Source organism: Engystomops pustulosus, chromosome 2, assembly GCF_040894005.1.
Source record: "Engystomops pustulosus chromosome 2, aEngPut4.maternal, whole genome shotgun sequence".
NCBI lineage: Eukaryota > Metazoa > Chordata > Amphibia > Anura > Leptodactylidae > Engystomops > Engystomops pustulosus.
Window position 1 is genome coordinate 63,379,011 of NC_092412.1, and position 23,161 is coordinate 63,402,171.

Consider the following 23,161-nt stretch of genomic DNA (forward strand, 5'->3'; position numbering starts at 1 on the left):
ATCTGGTGTAGAATTAAAGTATTACTACACCACCAATATGCACTTTTTTGCATAGCAAAACATGTGCGATTGATAGAATTTTTACTTTAAAAATTGGCATAAAACATTAGCTAACATGGGTCATTGCAGGGCATTCGATCTTATACGATCTTAACCTGACCTTACCTGCACATGTCAGATTTTGTCTAGAGGCTACAGCCACTTATAAATGCAGCGGCCATGCAATTCACACCAGGTCAGCTCTGCTGCCAGCCATGGCCCCCTTTCATGCCCATCCATGTCCACTCCGTCCCTGGGCATGGCCCCCTTCACACACACACACACAACAACAACAAACTTGTGTACAAGCTCTGATAAATTCTCCTCAATCAAGGGCATTGCTAGTGCAACATCCTCACCAGCACTGACAGTATGCAGAGGCAGCAGTAACTAGAGCGGCTGTGATGGTGGCTAAGCAGCAGGTGTCATTTAAGGAGTTCTAATTTAGACTACTTTCACACCCATCCGGGCTGGTAAGGTGAAGCAAGAAGACGGAGAGGTTCTTCCCACATACTAGTGTATGTGACTAATTCCCGGCAGATGTTAATAGGGTGGACTGTAAGGATAGCGGCAGGCCAGGGTTTCACAGAGATCGGTGGTTCCTTTAATTGCGAGGGTTCAAGCAAGCTGGTGATAACTCCTTCCATAATAATATAATGAGAGAGCGCCAAAGCTCTTCTGCGCTCCAGGCTGTGATCAACCTCTGCTTAAAACAGAGTTTATCACTTCACTGGGGATTTCCTGGGACTTGAAATGATCCATCATCACCACAGAACAAGGTGCTTGTAAGTCACCTAATAAACATTGTATTAAAGTGGTTAATTTCCTTTAATAATGCCTGCCATAGTGGTATTATACATCATACTTCTATGATTTAGGCCTCCAAATAACCAACTAAGTATAACCAACACAAATATACTTGTCATTCCGGACTCCATTGTGACCGCATACTTTATACTAAACATGCCAATTATTGACCCCCACCCACAGTATATGGTGTCCTACTTTACATTACACACCATTATTGTGCCACCCCCTATTAAAGTTCCCTAAAGGTGGCCTAACATGTAATAATGCCATTTACAGGTTACCACATATCTGTGGCCCCACTAATTCCTAAATGTGCTCCCTACACTGAATAATGCCCCCTACACATCCCTACACTTTATGTACCTCTTTTTAATTGTGCCTAGTGAACGGAGCCCTCACCTAAAAATACCCAAGCTAAATAATGTCATTCCCCACACTGAAATATAACCGCATACTGAATAGTGCTCCCACATTAAGTAAGTATCTCCAGTAAGTATTGTCCCCACTAAGTACTGGCAACCACAGTCTCCAGTAAGTCACATTTTCCACAGCAAATGTCACGGGTGCCCCTGTGACCCACGTCTCAGGTTGCAGGCGCATCACTGTGCCCCACAAGTCTTACCTCTCTGCGCTCCAGCGGCGTCTCCTGTGGTCCAGTGCATGCATACCCACTTGCTAGGGCGAGCGCACGTTAGCTCTGTGTAATTTAAAGGGACAGTGTGCTGCTATTTGGCGCTGGCTGGGCACTGACCTGTTAAATAGCTGGCCTCTTCCTGTAACCCCTGCCGGATCTATGTGCCTCATAGCCCTAGAGAAAGCATTATATTGTGACTCTGTTGTGACCTCTGTTTCCGTTCCTGACCTTGATTCTCTGCCGCCAGTCTTGACCTTCAGCTACATTCCCGACTCTGATCCTGTGACGTCTCTCCTGACCTCCTGCCTGTCCATGACTCTGATTCTGCATGCCGATTCTGTACCTCGCCTTGGCCACCACCACGGGCAAAGTCGCGTCTGTATGGCGACCTGGTGGTATCCTGCCACAGCAAGTCCAACCCATTTTGCAGTAGGCTCTGGTGAATATTGGGTGCCATTTAGACTCGGGTCGGCTTATGTCATTGCTCGCTGTGGTTCAGTGGGTCCACCACCTCCAACAGCAAGTAATGTCCTCTAACAGCCCCCAGTACCTAATTGGCCTTACTGACCCAGTGGTCTTTGGGGCTTCAGCCTGACCCTAATGTTTTTGAGAAAGACTTTATGCTTAGATTTCTAACACCTTAGATATCAAATCAGTTATTTTTTTTTGCAGCTCAAGAGTTTAATGGGGTATTCCCATGAAGACAAGTTTCTTAAATTTACTAAGGATAACAAAATAACACATTCTCTAATTCACTGTTATTATCAAAAATGCAGCATTTCACAGATTCCAACCTGTCAGTCAGTCCTTGTGTACACAATTTCAGTTCCCCCTAGACAAGACCCTATAACTTCTGACTTAGGTTTGAGGACGCCATCTTGGATTTCTGACAGCTGGGGAGCTGAATTTCTCCCTCTCTGCTCCCTGCACTCTAGCCCCGCACCCTTCAGTCCAGGACAGAGCTCCCTCATTGATGCACACGGAGACACAGACAATCAGTTCCTGCCGGCAGAAGCGTGGGGGTAACTACAAGCTACAGACAGCTGAGTTGTTTATCTGGGGAAGCACAGCAGTTCTTGTGTGTTGTGGAATAGCAGATGTAGGAGAGCTGACATTGTGTGTAATAGGCATCTCATGGATCTCATCAGGGCACATTTACTTACCTAACCGAAAGTGCATTGTCTGACAAGAATACACTGTGCCGCAATTCACTAAGATCGTACGCTCGATATCCTGCATGTGTCGCTTCCCCGCTCAGGTCTAATGGAGTTCACCTTCTTCTTCGTGGCGCATGTTAGTGCATTGTCTTGTGCATATAAAGTGCATATAAACCTGTACCCTGATAATCTAACAACACTGTCACCTCACAGAACTAGATGGATTATAATGTGTCTTCTTAGAGAGGCCCCGCCCACACCCTTGGATTTTGTACTGACCAACATAGGGAGCTAAAACAGCAGTTAAACTGTAATAAAACAGAGTAAAATTGTGAAGTAAAGGGTTAAAAATTATCTTTATAACATCAAGAGGGAATTGAAATTTGAGACTTGTCTTTCATGGGAAAACCCCTTTAAGATAAAAAGCACTATGTCTAGAGGACAGATCACAAGTGATTGGAAAAACATTTTTGAGATGGGATGCATATTCATGATTTATACTGAATGCCATATTTGGAGTTTGCATTAAATATCCTCTACTTTGTAGGTTTTTTGCCTTAAAAAATTATTATATTCTATATGGGACCTTATCTGTTAGTGTATTTTATCATGTTACTGCATATTTTCTCCTTTTTTGTTATTTAGAGCTGATGTTCTAAGGTGAAAGTTGTAATTAAAGGAACCTGTCACCAGGGACCCCATTTTCACTAAAGACAGATTACAGGGGCCCATTACAGCTGCATTGCAGAGAAATTTCTGCTTTCTCTAAGCATATGCATAACAATATAATTGTGTGCTATAACTTATCTTACACCCTGACATAATCCTCTGTGTAGCCCCAGGGGTTGGGCTTTGGTTGGATGCATTTCAAAAAACAACATGTGACTGCACTGCATACTGCTCAGCTCTCAGTCCCCACCTTTGTGCTCCTGTACAGCTCCTCCTTCTTGCTCCTTCATAGAGCTCACAGCCTGGTTAGCTGACATCAGTGGGAGAGGGAGGAGAAGTACAGGAGCCCAATGGTGGGGACTGAAAGCTGAGGAGTCTGCAGCACACACAAGTCAGGTGTTGTTGTTTGAAATACATCCAAACCAAAGCCCAACCCCTAGAACTACACAGAGGATTTTTTCAGGGAGCAAGGTAAGTTAAAACACACAATTATATTGTAATGCAAATTCTTAGAAAAAGCAGAATGGCATAATTGCAATGCAGGTGTGATTGGCTTCTACAACCTGTCTTTAGTGAAAATAATTTCCCTGGTGACAGGTTCCTGTTAAGTCTATCTTTAGTTTCTCCAAATGTTAACAATTGAGATTGTGATGAATAGGTACAAAAAAATGTATTTTTATTGTATTGTTATTTTGTCTCTTTAGTTGATTCATGGCTCAGTCATCTTTTTTTTCTTCTAGCTCTTTCATCTTAAATCATATTAAAATTGTTAAGGTCTTTCATTTTCCATTAAAGTTGTTCAAATATAAATGTATTTGACATTTCCCTTAGACCACAGTGCCATGAAAGCTAGCTGTTAACTGTATGTGCGGGTCAAGCTGGTTATGGTCAGGATAGTAGGATAGTTTTGAAACCATATTACACTCACCACCCATGCAATAAGTATTATCCTTGTCATGATAGACTTCTACAAGTAAACTTTTTTCGACTTGTCCAGATTGCAATACTTGGTAAACATTTACATTTATAGTACATTGCCATGTCAATATCACTAATAGAAAGCTTCAGCACTCCAGAATTGGGAGGATGCTCATCAATTCACAAGGCACAAAGCTTTTCATGATAAGTCTTTGGAATGAGTTGGAAGTCACGACATCTTTCTGCGGAAAATGGGACAGCTATAGTAAGACTAGCTACAGCACACCAGGACCCTCCATAATATGGGTTTCCTTGCCATAAGTACTAAGCAGTTGTTCGGGACACAGCTTCTTCTAACCTTAACTGGACCTTGGTTTGTTAGAACAACAAGTTGCCAAAGTGTTTGTACCTTTTCATGACGTGTGGATATGGGATGGACCCTCACTTTATTTTAAAACAACTTAGACAAGAGAAAAACATGGTGTCTGGAAAGGGTACAGAACCACATAACTTAATGGGGGACATTTACTCACCTGTCCTGACACGATCCCCGAAAGTGCATTGTCCAACCGGAATGCACTCTGCCGCGATTCACTAAGATTGTGCGCCCAATATCCTACATATCGGTCAGCCAGAGTTTACTTTCCTCTTCCTGGTACATGTAAGTGCATTGTATTGCGACACAATTTGAAAGTTAAATCCAGTGCTCAGCCTTAATCAGTCGGATCGTCTGACGCCCCCCCCCCCATTTCTGTCGCATGAAAGCCAGCTGTGACACAATCCCCAGTTAAATACCTATCCCTCCCAGCAGCGCAAATCCCTAAAACATCAGAAAAACAACGAAAGTGCGGCCACAGACCCTTAGTAAATTAGTCCCAATGGGTCAAATGGCCACAGCTTTATTTATATCACTGGAATAAAACAATCAGAGAAGGGATTGACCAATACACTAATCCACAGCTGACGGACATGCAGCACCAGGCTAGACAGAAATAAAGGGAGCGGCACGCTCTGGCTTGCAAGTACTCTTTAAGGGCACCAATGACCCTAGTGAAGATCCCTTGTGTGCTTCACCATCGTGCCTGCTTTTACCACCCTTGAGTCTAGCCACATCCAAAGCTAAGCCTGTTTACCTCCATAAGGTTTTACATCCTCTATAAGTTAAATTAGTCCACCAATTACTGCAATTTCCACTGGACTCCTCCACACCCACAAAACAGGCCATTTGAAAACTTAAATGGACTCGACCGCCACCAAACCCCAAAATCCTATCAATAGGAATGCAATAGGGAAACCCACTTGCACAAACTCTTGGTATTGTGGGACTCTAAACTTGTAGAAGTGGTCTATTGTTGGGGTCCAAAAGGATGGTTCACACAGAGGTGAGTATACAAAATTTTTTTTTTTATTCAAGGTCTTTAAAACACAACGCGTTTCGGGGTGTTCTACCCCTTTCTCAAGTGAACAAAAGACTGAGTACAGTGACAGAAAATAAAGAGGAGTTTTAACCCAATGGTGCAAGAAAAGTATATAAATAAGTAAATGAGTGAAAAAACCAAACAGATAAAAAAACCATGGTAAGTATTGGTTACGTTCTTAAATTGTGAACATGGTCGTAAAATTATATCATCATTGGAAGTATCACATCTGTGTATGAACTATAAAATATTGTACAAATAATAAACAAATGGTAATAAAGATTGTAGATATACATACACACGCAGTGGACCATAATTTCATATGAGTACATATAGAGAGATGATAATTAAGGACAAGGTTAGTTACTTACACATAATAGGATATAAAAAAAAAGATAAAAAAGATCTATGTTCATAAGATTCAGAGGTATAGTTGATGTGTGATCTTATAAATAAGTATAAACATGGCTGCCTATAAGCCAATATAATGTTTTGTTGATAGAGCATAATAAAAAATAAATTAATTGCTGATTAATATTGATGTAGCATAATTTAGAGCATAAAGGCGACTTAGCAAAAAGTGTGAAGAATTAGGGGGTATGACACATGATCAAGGTATTTGGGTCCTCTTTTGAATTTAGAAGTTATTCTCAAGGGTCCGTTTAACCCATTGGGAGCCAGGTAGTTCAGTTTATATATCCAAAACATCTCCCTGATGCTCAATATGACTGTGTCTAGAAACACTGTGTATTGTGAAACCATTAGTTACGTTGCTTCGATGTTTGTTGATTCTGGTGTTGAGTTGTTGGATTGTGCGGCCTATATACTGTAATCCGCAGGGATATTCAAGTAAGTAGATCACAAAGGTGGAGGTGCAATTCAAAAAAGACTTGATAACAAATGATTCACCTGTTGTATTCACGTGTTGTACAGTTTTTTGTTTACTTGAGAAAGGGGTAGAACACCCCGAAATGTGTTGTGTTTTAAAGACCTTGAATAAAAAATTTTTTTTGTATACTCACCTCTGTGTGCGCCAACCCCAACAATAGACCACTTTCACATATCCTATAGAGTTTGGCAACTCCATCTAGGAGATTATCCCCTGGAGGCAGCACCAGACAAAAATTGTCACCACAAAGCCTACAATAGTGTTGTGCCTATCTGCAGCACAACCTAAAACGGTGAGCACAATCTACAGCTTTATGTCCTTTTGTTACCCCCTAAGATGTCACACTATTAGCGCTTTCTCCCTGTCCTTTCTTGCCACTTTTTATTCTCTAAACTTGTAGAGATATACTCTGAAGCAGCATACTGTACAACCATGATGTGATATCAATGCCTGAGGAGCTAAATAAATTTTCTGAAGAATAAGTACTAGACACCAAAAGCATAGATTTACATTTCCTTCTTCCCCACCCTGAGGGGATTTCTCTCTGTGTATCTCCAGTAACTTTTCTGTTTCTGCATGCATGTCTATGTATTATATTGCAAAAAAGCATTGCCCTTATTCTAAAACACAAGAAATACTGTACCTAGTATCTAGAGAACAATGCTGAGCTGCTAAGCCCACTAGTCATACTTCAATATATGTACTATGTACCATTACTATTGCCAGAACAGACATGAGGAGCATAGATAAAGAAGAAAGTTACTTCTATAACCTAGCTAGTGTATAGGTAAAAGGGGACAACCACCATATGTGGCATAGAGTATACCACTGTGTATACTACTGCCACCCAAGATGCTGTGTGTGTCTCCTTCACTCTTTGTTCTCTGTACTAGAATAACATAGTGAGCCGCGCTATAATTCTCTAATACATCTTGAGTTGGATAGCAATGTCAAGCCGGATAGCAACCAAATTGACATAGCACTAGCACCATCATGACTCCACCTGTTCCTTTATAAGGGGGAATTGTCCATAATGAAGATAAAATCACTGGCTTAATTCCAACAGTGGAATAACCCAGGCATATAACCATCATATAACTGTTACATATATCTATATTCCCAGGAATTTCCCTTAGAGAAGGCCAACATTCTCATACATTTTACATCAAACATGATCATTATTTATGTATTAACTTTTTATATATTTATTTTTTATTTAATTATCTTCTTAATGGCTAATGAATAGGGGCGTACTGGACAACAACCGTAAATATATGGCTTGCTAAAATTGCACTTGCATCCTGTATTCCACCTCCATAAAGCAGAATAAAGCACGCTCAGGGTGCATATCAAACCTGGCTCCACAAGCCGCAAACCTCCTGGCAGGTGGCGAAAAATTAGGTGTGACCGAAAAACCAAAACCGTCTTCCCAGGGACTGTCCCTTAGAGAAGTGCATATATATCTCCACATATAAACAGAGCACAGCACAGCATGCAAGCCAAACCTCCTGGCTAGCGGCGTAACCAGCTGTTGCTAGGGACCTTGCCCTTAGAGAAGTGTATTTATGTCTCTGCATATAATCTACTAGCCGCCAACCTCCTAGCTAGTGGCGTAGCCAGGTGTGGCTCACCAAACCAAAACCATCTTCTCAGGGACCTTGCTCTTAGAGATGTGTATATATGTGCAACACCCTCGCCGATGCAAGGCAGAGCTGTGTTTGCGAATACGTCCCACCATGTAGCTTGCAGCCTGTGTAGGGTCTGATCAGCCCCACAGCATGTCACTACATAACACTAGATAACACAGATGAGTATTGCAGTGGTAGATCCTGCCTGGCAAGGCAGGATTTAATTGCTTTATGTGATGTAAAATGTGTCATCCAATCACATGTATTATCCTAATGTATTGTAAGCTGGGATGTAATTGGAGGAGTAACCACCACATGACCAAGAGCTGAGAAAAAGTGACGGTTGGAGATTTCCAACAGTCAGTTCAGTCAGAGAAGTGAGTCTGACAGGATTCAGTCAGAAAGACTAGCCAGTCAGACCAAGCAGTGAGACTGTAGAGTGTAGTGAGTAAGACAGAGAGAGGAAAGGGGTATCATCCTACCTTCCAGGGTGATACCTGAAGCAACCCAGGACAAGCTGAAGCAGCCTTTTAGGACACAGCTATCTCACAGCCTGCCATTGCATCCAGGCTGAGGATCCCTCCTGTGGCTCCCTCCAACTGCATCTCAGTACTCCACCATTTTGTTAAGGCACGTTGCTGCGGATCCTGTCGGTTCCAATAAAGAACTGTAAGTTGTTTTTGTTCAACCTCTGCCTCCGTCTGGTCCCTGCTACTACGGCTGCCATCTTCACGGGCACCCTGTCCACTACACAGAGACTTATACTCTAGACACCAAAGGGTTGCCCCAAGTAGAACTGCTATAGCAGCCTCTCCCTGATCATTTCTTGCCAACACCACCCTGCTGGAGACCTGCCAGGCCCTCCAGTTCCCCCTTACAAAGCACCGTGACACTAGCGTGCCTAGGCCGCAACCGCCAGCCACTCAGGTACTGCGGGCCCCGGCTGACTCCAGGCCCCGAGAAAAGGCTAGGCCCCGGTGGGGGATGTTGCATATGTCTCTGCATATAATCTACTAGCCACCAACCTCCTAGCCAGCGGCGTAGCCAGGCGTGGCTCACCAAACCAAAACAGCTTAGAGAATATATATACATATAGGGCATATTTATCATGTGCAGCAGAATATTTATCATTTTTGCTTCCACCTCTTTTGGTGTTGGGGCAGCCGGCTGCGCAGCATTTATTTATAAAAACCAAGGTGGCAACTTTTCACAAATGAAAAGTCGCCGGCAGAAGCAAGTTCGCCAGCGCAGGGACAGCAAGACCCCGCGCCTGCCGACTCCTGGACGGCAGCACTCTCCGCGCCCACCCCCATCACATCCCTTAACGCCCCACTGGCATGAAGGTGGCAGAGAGGGCAAAATAATCGCAAGTGCTAGCAATAAACTAGCATTTGCGATTATTTCAGGGCCGCCTTGGCGCAGAGGTCCTGATAAATATGCCCCTATATATCCAAGGATAAATGTAATATAATATTATAATGTTTCCTCACCATTATAGATTGAGACGGCATGTAATCCCCTTACTCATGCATTATAATGTATATACATTGACATCCATTATACAGGCAGTCCTTGGGTTACATACAAGATAGGGTCTGTAGGTTTGTTCTTAAGTTATATTTGTATGTAAGTTGAAACTGTATATTTTATAATGGTAGATGCAGACAAAAATTTTTTTTCCTGCAGTGACAATTGGAGTTTCAAAATTTTTTGCTGTAATTGGACCAAGGATTATTCATAAAGCTTCATTACAGACACTTTACAGCTGATCATTGCAGCCTGGGACTATAGTAACATCCAGAGAGCTTCACCAGAGGTCACAGAGGGCAGAGAGGTCCGTCTTTAACTATGGGTCGTCTGTAAGTCGGGTGTCCTTAAGTAGGGGACCGCCTGTATGTAAGACACAACTAAAGGCTACCAATATATATAAGGAATGTGAAAGTCATGTACACTGCACCAGGCACATAAGCATCTGAATGCGGCATTTGGTGAGTATAAAGCAATGACCTGGGTTGGCCTACTATAGAATCCATGTATATATGTAGATATGGAGACTTTATTCAGATCACTAAACTCCCTTGACCACATACACCAGGAATGTAGGGGACCTGCACATATCATGTTCAGTAAATAGCAATAAGGTGTAGGCCACCTAGACTACAGAGAGCTTGATGAGATTGTAAGAGTCTAGTGACTTTGTGATAACTAAACGCAAAGTAAATGCAATCTTACCTGAACCTGCAGGTGGAGCCTTTGGCCCCTTCTACACTCGCGAGTGTGATGCGATGAACTCGCATAACACTCGCAACGCATGCTTCCTCGGATCACATGGTCTGAACGCTGCACACCGGGACTGAACTGACATGCTGAGTTCACTCCCGGTGTGCAGCATTCGGGTCGTGCGATCCGAGCAGCATGTGTTGCGAGTGTTGAAGGGGCCTTTGGATTTTGTTTCCAAATGCAAACAAAAGCCCCAGGGGCTCTACAAACACATCATGGCACCAGAAAACTATTCTACCCTACAGAAGCTCAATGGCTCCTTCCCATCCGCGCTCACATGTGCCCTGGTAGTGGGTTACATCCACATGTGGGGTGTCCTCTTACTCTGAAAAAACTGCACAATATATTTGTAGATGCATTTTCTACTTTTCAGTTAATGTGGGTAAATATTGTGGCTAAATGAATGTATTAATGATAAATATTAGTGAAATCTTCATTTTGTTTGAATTTTTGTAAAATTAACAAGCCTCCTACATGCTGTTTTGAATATTTTGAGGGGTGAAGTTAATAGAACGGGGTGATATGTGGGGGCTTTCTATTGACAGAACTTCAAAAACCCCTATAGAAATGAAATGGTCTAAATTGATTCTAAAATTTTCTTGATAGTGTGAAAGAATGCTGTTTGATTCGTGATCTTCGTAGCATCATAATAAAAACAAAAGGACGCTTATAAAATGATGCCAGCACAAAGCTGAGATATGGTCAATGTAAGTTAGTAACTAATTTGGGTAGTAAAACTATCAGTTTGAAAAACGGAACATCTTGAAGTTTAAAATTAGCAAATTTTTCTCTAAATGTTTGCCAAATTCACCTTTTTTCATAAATAAATGTTAAATATATCAACCAAAATGTCCCACTATTTTGAAATACAAAATGTAACGGAAAAACAAATTTGAACAATAGGCTTTGGTCATCAAGGCGCAAATGAGCTTAGTCACTAAGGGGTTAAGGTCTATATTATGCTATGATTGTTGGTGGGGCAATGGGCATGGTTTAGAAAAAGGGGAAGGGGCATTTATCCCTCTTTCTATCCCCCAAAAGTTGGGAGGTATCTTGTACATGTGCTCTCTCCATGCATCTCCTCTCTCCCATGTGACCACCCCATAACAAGCAGAGTAATGGAGGACATTTGCCCTCAGTTCCTATCTTCCCTATCCAAAAGGACAGGACTCCTAAATAATCTACAGTATAGAGCTTGTGATTGTTCTGCCATGTCTGTGCCATGAGGATTAGTAATACATTATCCACACGTACTGTACATGTGCCATGAAGGTACTAATGTTCCTGTGTAACATTATATAGTATACACAAGGTAATTACCCCCATGTATATCAGTTATATATGCAGTGAGTGAGGTAACTACAGCCTCATGTTAATCAGTGATATATGCAGTGTGTGAGGTAACTACATGCTCATGTAAATCAACGATATGTGCAGTGTGTGAGGTAAGTACACCCTCATGTAAATCAGTGATATGTGCAGTGTGTGAGGTAAGTATACCCTCATGTAAATCAGTGATATGTACAGTGTGTGAGGTAACTACATGCTCATGTAAATCAGTGATATGTGCAGTGTGTGAGGTAACTATACCCTCATGTAAATCAGTGATATGTGCAGTGTGTGAGGTAACTACATGCTCATGTAAATCAACGATATGTGCAGTGTGTGAGGTAAGTACACCCTCATGTAAATCAGTGATATGTGCAGTGTGTGAGGTAAGTATACTCTCATGTAAATCAGTGATATGTACAGTGTGTGAGGTAACTACATGATCATGTAAATCAGTGATATGTGCAGTGTGTGAGGTAACTGTACCCTCATGTAAATCAGTGATATGTACAGTGTGTGAGGTAAGTATACCCTCATGTAAATCAGTGATATGTACAGTGTGTGAAATAACTACATGCTCATGTAAATCAACGATATGTGCAGTGTGTGAGGTAACTATACCCTCATGTAAATCAGTGATATGTACAGTGTGTGAAGTAACTACATGCTCATGTAAATCAACAATATGTGCAGTGTGTGAGGTAAGTACACGTTCACGTAAATTAGTGATATGTGCAGTGTGTGAGGTAAGTATACCCTCATGTAAATCAGTGATATGTACAGTGTGTGAGATAACTACATACTCATGTAAATCAACGATAAGTGCAGTGTGTGAGGTGAGTACACCCTAATATAAATCAGTTATATGTACAGTGTGTGAGGTTACTACATGCTCATGTAAATAAGTGATATGTGCAGTGTGTGAGGTAAGTACACCCTCATGTAAATCAGTGATATGTGCAGTGAGTGAGGTAACTACACCCTCATATAAATCAGTGTACTATGCAGTATGTTCAGCAATAAGCCATGTATGTAGCATGTGAGGTGACCGGGAGCAGATACATGGTTAATTATCTCCCCATTTACAGCGCTGCCTACACTGAGGTAAACTGCTCATATATACATAACTATCTGTCTATACCAATCATGGAGCAGGGATATCACATGTGAGGTAACTGAGGAGCAGGAACATGAGGACATATGGGGGCTTATTTACTAAGTGTCACGGATGGCACTTCGGTCGGACTGTTTGCAGTTTTCTGGATTTGCGCAGCTTTGACAGGTATTTGACAGGGGATTGTGTCGCACACAATCGGATTGTGGCGCAGCTGCGCTGGTTTTCATTCGACAGAAATGGGGGGGTGGGTCGTCGAACAGTCCCACTGATTCAGACTGAGCGCAGTATTTAAGATTGTGTCGCAAATTGTATCGCAAGACAATGCACTTACATGCAGCAGGAAGAAGAAGGTGAACTCTGTCAGACCTGAGCGGGGAAGCGACACATGAAGGATATCGGGCGAACAATCTTAGTGAATGGCGGCACAGTGCATTATCGTCTGACAATGCACTTTCTGTGAACTCCGCAGGACCGGGTAAGTAAATGTGCCCCATGGACTACCATCATCTCCACATTAAACTAGTACATAAAGCTCCCATGTAGCATAAAACGGCCATATCTATAGTGTGTGAGGTATAATCTTACAGATATCACAGCCATAGCTGCAGGGTATAAGATAGCTGGGAGCAGACTCCTAAAGCCGGCGCCACACGTGGCGCTTTTGTCTGCGTTTGCAAACGCAAACGCAGACAAAGTCGCGCCCACCGGGGCGGGCCTCGGCCCGATCGCATCGGCGTTTCTATGGAAACGCCTGTGATCAGGAACGAGATGCCGGTGTTTCGCGTTAAATTAACGCGAAACACCGGGGGCTCGTTCCCGATCGCAGGCGTTTCCATAGAAACGCCGATGCGATCGGGCCGAGGCCCGCCCCGGTGGGCGCGACTTTGTCTGCGTTTGCGTTTGCAAGCGCAGACAAAGCGCCCTGTGTGGCGCCGGCCTGAGGGCACATGGCTGAGGAGACATGAAAGCTCCTTACATACCTTTAGCCATGTGCACATTACATGAGGTAATGTAACATTAAGCCGTCATATCTCCAGTGTGGGGGGTTACGAGCTCACAGATGTCAATAGCTGCCATGTGTAAGGTATCTGGGAGCAGTTACATGAGGAGACATGAAGACATGAACTCATGTGGTAATTATTAATTACTAAGGTAAAAATCCTCTCATATAGGATGTAGGAGTCCACACTAGTACATGATGTGTGAGGTGTATGAGGTGATAGTATAGAGATATACCGTATATACTCGTGTATAAGCCGAGTTTTTCAACACAATAAATGTGCTCCTCTTTTTTCTTCTGTAACAGGCGGCAGGACGCAGCCATGTTTTCTCACGGCCGGCGCATAGTATGACGTCGGCAGCTGCCGTGTCATACCATGCCCCTGCCGGCAATAACATGGCCGCGTTCTGCTGCCTGTTACAGAAGAAAGAAGAGGAGCCGCGGGGAAGCCAGAAGAGGAGCCACAATGACATCGGGGAGCAGCGCTGCGCATCAGGATGGGCTGGCTGTATACTACAGGGGGCTGAATGTGCTGGCTGTATACTACAGGGGGCAGGCTGGGCTGGCTGTATACTACAGGGGGCAGAATGGGCTGCCTCTGTACTACAGGGGGCAGGCTGGGATGGCTGTATATTACAGGGGGCAGGCTGGGATGGCTGTATACTACTGGGGGCTTGCTGGAGACATCTACTCCTGAGCCCCTCACTACTCACATTACTACACTATTCACCACCTACCATACTCTGTTCTTTTAAAGTGGACCACCATCTTACATCAATACTAGCACATAAAATCCAGGTGTTATAGTTCCCCCCTTACCACCATCATGTTCTCCCTAAGCCTTTGGTTCTGGAGTTGACCTTCCAATGATCATGTGACCTACACCTCTCCAGTAACATTTTATTCTTGCCAAGCTGCTGCACTGGCCCTTCCTGGTGCATAAAAGCATTGCACGGTGAAATAGCAACTCTTGTATGCCACAAAATCTTTTGTTGTGATACATACATCGGCTTCTTGCTTTATCCTCTAGCTTAATTCCTTAAAATTAACTTTAGTGCCCCTGTTCACAATATAGAAACAAAGTTAGGGTGCATACACATGAACGTGTGCGGACACGGCTACGTCCACATGGGTGCACTTCAGGCCCGCTGGTAAGAAGGAGAAGCAAGAGCTGCTCACCCCTCCCCTCTCTATAAAGAACAGTGGAGCGTGGTTGTGCTTATGGCCAAAAGATAGAGCAGGCTCTATCTTTTTTGCATGTGCTTACCATACCAAGACCGGGGGTCATAGACAATTATGGGGGATGCACATGCGGTCGTAAATTTGCGGCCATAAATACATCCTCCATATGTTCGCGTGCATGGACCCTTATGATGTAGGATAAACCTAGTCTATGGGACCACTGTGTGTGGCCCACACATGGCATAGTGCCCTCTTTTCTTTTCTGTCAAATATAATGCCCCCATTTAGTAGCCCTTCACAAACATAGTGTGAAGCACTCCCGTTTCCCCATCACTAAAACACCCCCCTTTCTGTGCACCAAAAGGGGCATGTTAGTGCTTAGTAAGAGTTTGCAACACATTCCTAATTAATGCCTTCTCATTTGCTCTCATTCTGAATGCCCCCTCTTTTGCCCCAATTTTAAATAAATGTCTCCTTACTTTGTAGTTGCTCCCATAATGAATGCCCTCTTTTGCATCCATTCTTAAAGTCCCATAATTAATGCCCTCATTCTTAGTAAAAACAATTTCCTTTTTATGATGCAGGATCAAAAATAATAAATACGGCAATAAGGCACCAAGCACCAGCAACTCAACAATGTTATTGTGCTGCTGGCACTGTGTTGCTTACGTCTTGAGTGGTGATTGCGCATAGTGAAGGAGCAGAGAGTGTATTACTTTCCATGTTCTGCTACTGCTTTTAACTGTCCCAATACAGTTGTAAATACACAGAAGGCCCGGCACTCCTCGTCAGCTGGGCTTGGATCTAGACAGTTTCTGTAATGCAGTGTAGAGCCAGAAGCACATTATACCTCCATCATGAACTGCTTCAGGGGGCCCGCAGCTGTCTACTGGAAGAATGGGCAGATACAGGACTGTGATCAGGTCACAGCGGCTTTGATTGCGATTGTTGAGCCCAAGAATATAGTGCTACGGGAGACTGTCGTTATGTTTATTAGTGGAAATCTGATGACAGGTAGTAACACTGGTGACGGGTTCCGCCTCTGGTAGCATTCCCCTTTGCAGGCTATCCTTAAGCCGCCATGTCTAGCCATGCTCCAACTCTCTTAGGGTGCTGGCAGCGTCTTTCTCTCCTTCTTAAAGGAGCAGGGCGTTTTCCAGCTAGGCTGTCCCAGCCTATCAGCGTGCACCTCCAGCCATATAGCCCATCATGCCCTGTTCTCTGTGCCTAAGCAAAGGTTCCTAGCCTTGCTGTATGGTGTCTGTGTCTTCTTGTGTGTTATCCTGTTCTCTGACTCTGTTCCTGCTCTGTGCTCCTTGGTATTCTTATAGATTTTTATCTGGGGCTCAAACCCCTAATCATTGTAAGGTGACTTTCTAATTAAATGAGTCTGTCCTTGCAGGAAGTTAGCAACAAGACTGATAAGTTTATTGAGGGACCGACATTTATAGAAAACCATAAGGCACTTTACATAAGGCGTGTAATTAGGAAAGCAGCAACTATAATTGGGTGTTCTCACCCAGGAAATGTAACACTATTGGATGTAAGCACACAAAGGAGTCTAATACTATTGGCTACATGCAAATACTGAAACTTCCCAGGTGTTTCCCTGGATACCTTCCTCTAGGTGAGTGGTGGCGAACCTATGGCACGGGTGCCGGAGGTGGCACTCGGAGCACTTTCTGTGGGCACCCAGGCCATCACCAGAGATTACTCCAGGTATCTTCCTGCAGTCCCAGACAGTCCAGGACTTGCTGTGCACAGAGCTATTTTAAAGTGACAGCACTACCTGGGACTACTGGAGGAGTGGGAAGGTATTGTGACTGAGCATGGAGTATAAATCACAAATAAAATTTCTGTGTTGGCACTTTGCGATAAACAAGTGGGTCTTGGTTGTAGTTTGGGCACTCGGTCTCTAAAAGGTTCGCCATCACTGCTCTAGGTGGTGCTAGTGAGCACTAAGTCTTTGTGTGCTTTTCTAAGAAATGAGCCCCACCCAAACTTCAGTTATCACTACACAAAGTTATATGAAATGGATACTGAATCTTTAAAATGTCCGACAATACGTAAGATGGCGTCTGAGTCCAGTGTAATATCTTTAACAGTATCCACCCTGTCTTGTTTCCTGATCGCTTCCCTGGACTATGGACTGACTCTGACTACCCGCGTTACCTGACCTCTTGGTACCATATACAGTCTCTGTGCCTGCTGGGCCAGCTGCTATTTATACTGGGACCACCACAAGAGGTAGCGGCCTTGCAATCTCTGTGCTGGGAAGTCCAGATCCCTGGATAGGGGTAAAGGGATGAATACCGGAGAGGTCCAGGGATAATGCCCTTAGTGTGTTGCCCAAAGCCAAACCAATTAGATAGTACAGTGGGTTCACAACATGCTGTTTGTTACAAATGTTCTGTTAAGTTGATATTATATTATGTATACATTACACCAATATAACTACCCATAGACTATTTCTTTTTGTTAGCTCCTTGAACATGCCAACTGCACATTCTTTCACACTTGAAAATGGAGGACTCGGTGGGAAATGTAACAGTTTCTATTGGCACATTTCATTGTGGTATACCAACAGAAGAATACCACTCAGTTGCCAGGACTACTTTATAAAGGGCTTCTATTTATATGCACTTTCAGTTTTCACACCTGTCAAAGTTAGGACAGACACCTGAATACAGATCTTTGTGTGCTATTGGAAAAAATTTTGCAATAGCAGAAACTCAGTTTGTCATAGTGACATAATCTACAATTCTTCGGACTGAGGTCAGACTGTCCCACCAGACAGATCTTGTGTCTCATGGCCAGAGGGACATTTAAGGTCTGGAACTGGAAAAATCATTGGCACACAATGATAATAGTTTGATTTCTAAAGTTTCTTGGTCCGATAACATTATGAACAAAGTGCAAACACTTGTACCATGGAGTGGTTAAGTGAAGAGGGTGTAGTACACCTAGACATCTGTAGTTTTGGCATGTGCAGTAAAATCAAGGAGGAATCTTACTTATTCATTGGACTTAAAAGGAACTTGTCACCTCACACCTACTCACATCTCCTATATCATGTCCAAATGGACACAACCAAAAGTATACGAGTTCAGATAAATATAGTCATAATACCCACCCGGGCATAACATCATGCAAAGTTTAGGAGAGAAGATGGACCACCACCACAGCACCCCGATGTACGTTTCGCCGTCGCTTCCCCTGATCCTGTGTCCTTCTTTTAACTCTGCCTTTTCCCTTATTTACGCAATTTCTATAAATCGACTTTTTGTATCCACGACTGAGAGATAAAGGATTCCGATAATGTTTAAAATGACTTATTCTTTACAGTCACTGGATAGTATAATCTCTTTAAAGAGCTGAATAATCAAGGGCAATACTTTCTAGGTATGAAAAGACTTCATTTTTAGCTTTCGTATCTACGTGAAATGGACGGGCAGACCTCAGAAAGCTTTCAGATACACTGATCACTAAAGGAGAAAGAAGCAGCAGATAAATGGCATAGTGAAGCTGCTTTCTTCATGAAGTATATTTCAAGGTTTACTATTATAATCTGTTCATTTCTGAAAAATGCTTAAAGGGGTTTTCTCACAAAGAAAGCTTAGGCCCTATCCACAGGTAGGGCCTATTTTGCCGATCACTGAGACTCCAGTGATCGGCAAAATAGGCCGATCACTGAGACTCCAGTGATCGGCCTATTTTGCCGATCACTGGAGTCTCAGTGCTGAGACCCCCCCTCCCCCCCTCCACAGATCCTGGTACGTCGGACCCCTCATCGTTCCATGAGGGGTCGGCTCTGCTCCATTAATCTCTATGGAGCTGATGGAGATCGCCGAGCGCAGTGCTGCTCCATTAATCTGAAGGAGCGATGATGGGTCAAACTGATGTATGTGGGACCCCATCGGACCCCTCGTTTTGATGATCTGTGGGGGTTTCAGCACTGAGACCCCCACTGATCAGCAAGTTGGGCCCTTTTTGGGAAAACCCCTTTAAAAGGTTTAGTTATGTTTTAAGTTTATAACCATGTTTTTCCTTACTGTAATGGAATTCATTTCTGTATTCCGTGACTTAGTGAGCGTGGTTGGTCTTGTACACAGCAGCCAGTTTAGACACAGGTATAGGCAGAAGGATAAATGGGGCTATGGATGGGCGTGCTTGTAACCAAGAGTAAATTACCAAAACACGGTTTGGTATAAAGCTGATTCGTATTTATATAAACTTCTAAAAAATGTTTGAATTCATTGGTAACGCGTTTCGGGATAACCCTTCATCAGACCAAAAATGTTGCAGCCGGGCAGGGAAAAGCTGATGGCTGCCCGGCCCGTTAACAGCCACCAGCTTTTCCCTGCCCGGCTTCAACATTACAACGTTACAAGCGCACCCATCCATAGCCCCATTTTTCCTTCTGCCTATACCTTTATGGTTACGGTTCCGTCGGATACCGGTCACTGGAGCACTTGGGAGCTGCTGAGGTAACCTTAAGGAGAAGTCATCATAAAGGGTGATTGACATCCCGATATTTGATTCTGCAACCTTACAAGTAGCCACCAAGTGAGCACCTCTCAATAATTACCTGGCTACCCACTACCTTGACGTTATCACACGAGGCGCGTTCCTCTCTCGTTGTCTTTTTGTTTCCTCTTTCTTTTCCAGTTTGGACACAGAGCTGTAGCCTAAATATATAAGGGAAGAAACAAATAGCACCTACAGTTACTGGGATAAGACATGTGAATGTTAGAGAAGAGCTAAACAGCTGGCAATACTTTTTGTCATTAAAATTAACTAGGTCAGTCGTGAGTCTGGGGACACCCCACAATCTTATGATGTCTAACAGGGCATAGAGACAGCAGCTTCAGTAATGAGACACTTCCTTCAAAATATCAGTAAGAGAGGGCAAACAGATGATAAAGCCAGGGAATGCATATTTGTAATTCAGCCCAAAATTACTCAACATTGCCTGGTACATGGCAGCTGTAAGTGCTGGTGACTCATTTACCATTGTTTTTATTTATGTAGCGATGTTATCAAGAATAGCATGATGCCTGAGTTGTCAGATTACTAATTAGTGATGAGCGGACCCATCAGTATTCAGGTCTGGCGGGTTTGGCTTATGATGCTCTTGGGCTCTGTGGATAGTGACCCTGCATGTGCGTGAATTCCTGAGAATTGGTTCACTTCGCCATCTTTTGTTCAGGAGAAAGGGAGAGAGGAGGAAGGCATGAATAATAATAAAATGTACGCAGTAGCCCCAGAACCAAATTCCCATATATTTTGGGATTAATGAAAATAGCCTCCCAGGATAAGCAGGTACATGGCTACATATAAGTGTACTTAGGTTGAAAATTGTTTATACCGGTGGTAGTTTTCCTATAATATATTCCCTATTAAAATGATTATTAATGCAGTTCAAGTTCCCATTATTTTGTTTCTTCATTTTAACTGATTCATATAAATCTCTTTATAAAATTAGGGAGTTAGATTTCCTTGTTTATTTGTAATTTTGATGTTTCTTTAACAGAAATCATCAGATGTTTACAAACTGCCAGCATCACTACTGAAACGGTTCTATGAAGACGATTCATATGATGGTTTTGTTGGACTTATGGGTAGAAGAAATTCTGGTAAATTAAATGAAATGTATTTATCCATTAACTATAAAAACCCATTATATGTATAACATCATCAGACCAGTAGTCACTGTCCATGTCCTTAATGGGGTTTACAGTTTAATTCTTCTTTGTAAGTCAGACAAACTGTGTTAATTAATATAGTAATAGTTCTCTAAAGAGGACTCAACTCATCTGTATGTGACTTTGAAACATGCATGTATATTTATGTTGTTACCTTTTTCAGCTTTCTTAGACCATAACAATATTTGTTGCTATACTCGTCAAAATGGCTGCCCTGGCAAAAAAAGCAGTGCATGTGTTATTAATATCACTTTACTATAGTTTATTTATGACTTCCGAGGAGATAGCAGTGCAGTGTAATGGGGCATAGAATGCAGTACAAGTAACATTTATACATAATAGATAGCAGTATGTAGGGTGTAAAGAGCAGCCTGGCAGGAAGCAGATGTGAGCAGCAGGTGTGATGAACCTTTCCATTCATATCATAACAAAATATGTATCAAATGCTACAATCCGCTATAACCCCAAATGTTGTCTTCTTTTAAAGATTCCAAGGAATTTGCTTCAATGCCCTTAAAACGTAAGTTACATCCATGTTAATATCTTATATTATATGCTATAGCAGACAAATGTGGATGACTTATTCCTCTTGTCCTAAAGAATTGGACACATTGCAATGTATTGGTTGTAAAAATTTCTATATTTTTGTCCTGGCCAATTCTGAACCAGAATGGTGTCATTTGATAAAGAGTAATCATAAACTCTCAGTCATACAGAACATGCACAACTCTTTTTAGTTTTGTAAATCTATGGCTGTGCCCATTTTATAACCATTCATAACTAGAGATGAGCGAGCACTAAAATGCTCGGGTACTCGTTATTCGAGACGAACTTTTCCCGATGCTCGAGTGCTCGTTTCGAGTAACGAGCCCCATTGAAGTCAATGGGAGACTCGAGCATTTTTCAAGGGGACCAAGGCTCTGCACAGGGAAGCTTGGCCAAACACCTGGGAACCTCAGAAAAGGATGGAAACACCACGGAAATGGACAGGAAACAGCAGGGGCAGCATGCATGGATGCCTCTGAGGCTGCTTAAATGCACCATTATGCCAAATTTTTTGGGCAACAGCATGGCCATGACAGAGTGACAGAATGAAGCTAGATAGCATGTAAAACATCCAATAATTGACCCTGACACTATAGGGGACGGCATGCAGAGGCAGCGGCAGCAGCGGAAGGCTAGAGAGTGGCATGGCGACATACCCTAAATGGACTCAGGCTTCAAACCAATGGGTAGCAGAGAGGAACCAAAGGAGGTGAGCAAGAAGCGCTCAAATAATATTGGTACATGATAAAAGTTTGCCAGTATATTTTGTGGATTACACAGCAGGGTGGCGACAAAGTTAACATGGAAGCCATGAAAACAATCCAAAATTCTGCCTGACACAGCTCGTTTGATAAGGGGACGATGTATGGAGGCAGTGAACTAGTAGTAGATTAAAGGTGCTGCAGTTAAAACTATGTTAGTTGGTTCTTGGCATGGAGCTGGCGCTCCGCTGCCAGGCGAGCTTTCGCCAATCCAAGCCCCTGTCTCTAGGCTACTCCCCAAACAGCACTTCTAAAAACCTTTCGGATAAGATCAAGTGTAGTAGCGTTCTTATAAGTTTGGGATATGGCGGGTGATGGGAATGTAAACATCTGCGCAAGAAGCGCTGAAATAATATCCGTAAATGAAAAAAGTTTTCCAGTATATTTTGTGGCTTACACAGCAGGGTGGCGACAAAGTTAACAACTTTGATGTGGAATGCCCTGCAATAGCTCTTGGGCGGTGTGCCTTTTATCACCTAGGCTCAGCAGTTTGAGCACCGCCTGCTGTCGCTTAGCAACGGCACTGCTGCTGTGCCTAGAGCTACCGACTGATGGCGCCATGCCCACGGATGGTAATTCGGAGGAGGAGGAGGTGGAGGAGGGGTAGGAGGATTTGGAGGTATAGTAGGCCTTTGAGACCTGGACCGAGGTAGGCCCCGCAATCCTCTGCGTCGGCAGTATATGACCAGCCCCAGGGTCAGACTCGGTCCCAGCCTGCACCAAGTTAAGTGTAGTAGCGTTCTTATAAGTTTGGGATATGGCGGGTGAGGGGAATGTAAACAGATGCGCAAGAAGCGCATGATGCGCATGGAGCTGGCGCTCCACTGCTAGGCGAGCTTTCGCCAATCCAAGCCCCTGTCTCTAGGCTACTCCCCAAACAGCACTTCTAAGAACCTTTTGTATAAGATCAAGTGTAGTAGCGTTCTTATAAGTTTAGGATATGGCGGGTGAGGGGAATGTAAACAGATGCGCAAGAAGCGCATGATGCGCATGGAGCTGGCGCTCCGCTGCTAGGCGAGCTTTCGCCAATCCAAGCCCCTGTATCTAGGCTACTCCCCAAACAGCACTTCTAAGAACCT

At 43.2% G+C, this 23,161-nt stretch overlaps 1 protein-coding gene across 2 annotated transcripts in view; it reads left to right on the forward strand.

Moving 5' to 3' along the window:
- TAC3 (tachykinin precursor 3) overlaps positions 1-23,161 on the forward strand; it is a 53,869-nt gene that overhangs the window by 17,092 nt on the left and 13,616 nt on the right. For both annotated transcript variants that reach the window (XM_072134926.1, XM_072134927.1), the window contains exons 3-4: positions 20,604-20,706; positions 21,263-21,295. In XM_072134926.1, the coding sequence (XP_071991027.1) occupies positions 20,604-20,706; positions 21,263-21,295 (136 nt within the window). The remainder of the gene's footprint in view (positions 1-20,603; positions 20,707-21,262; positions 21,296-23,161) is intronic.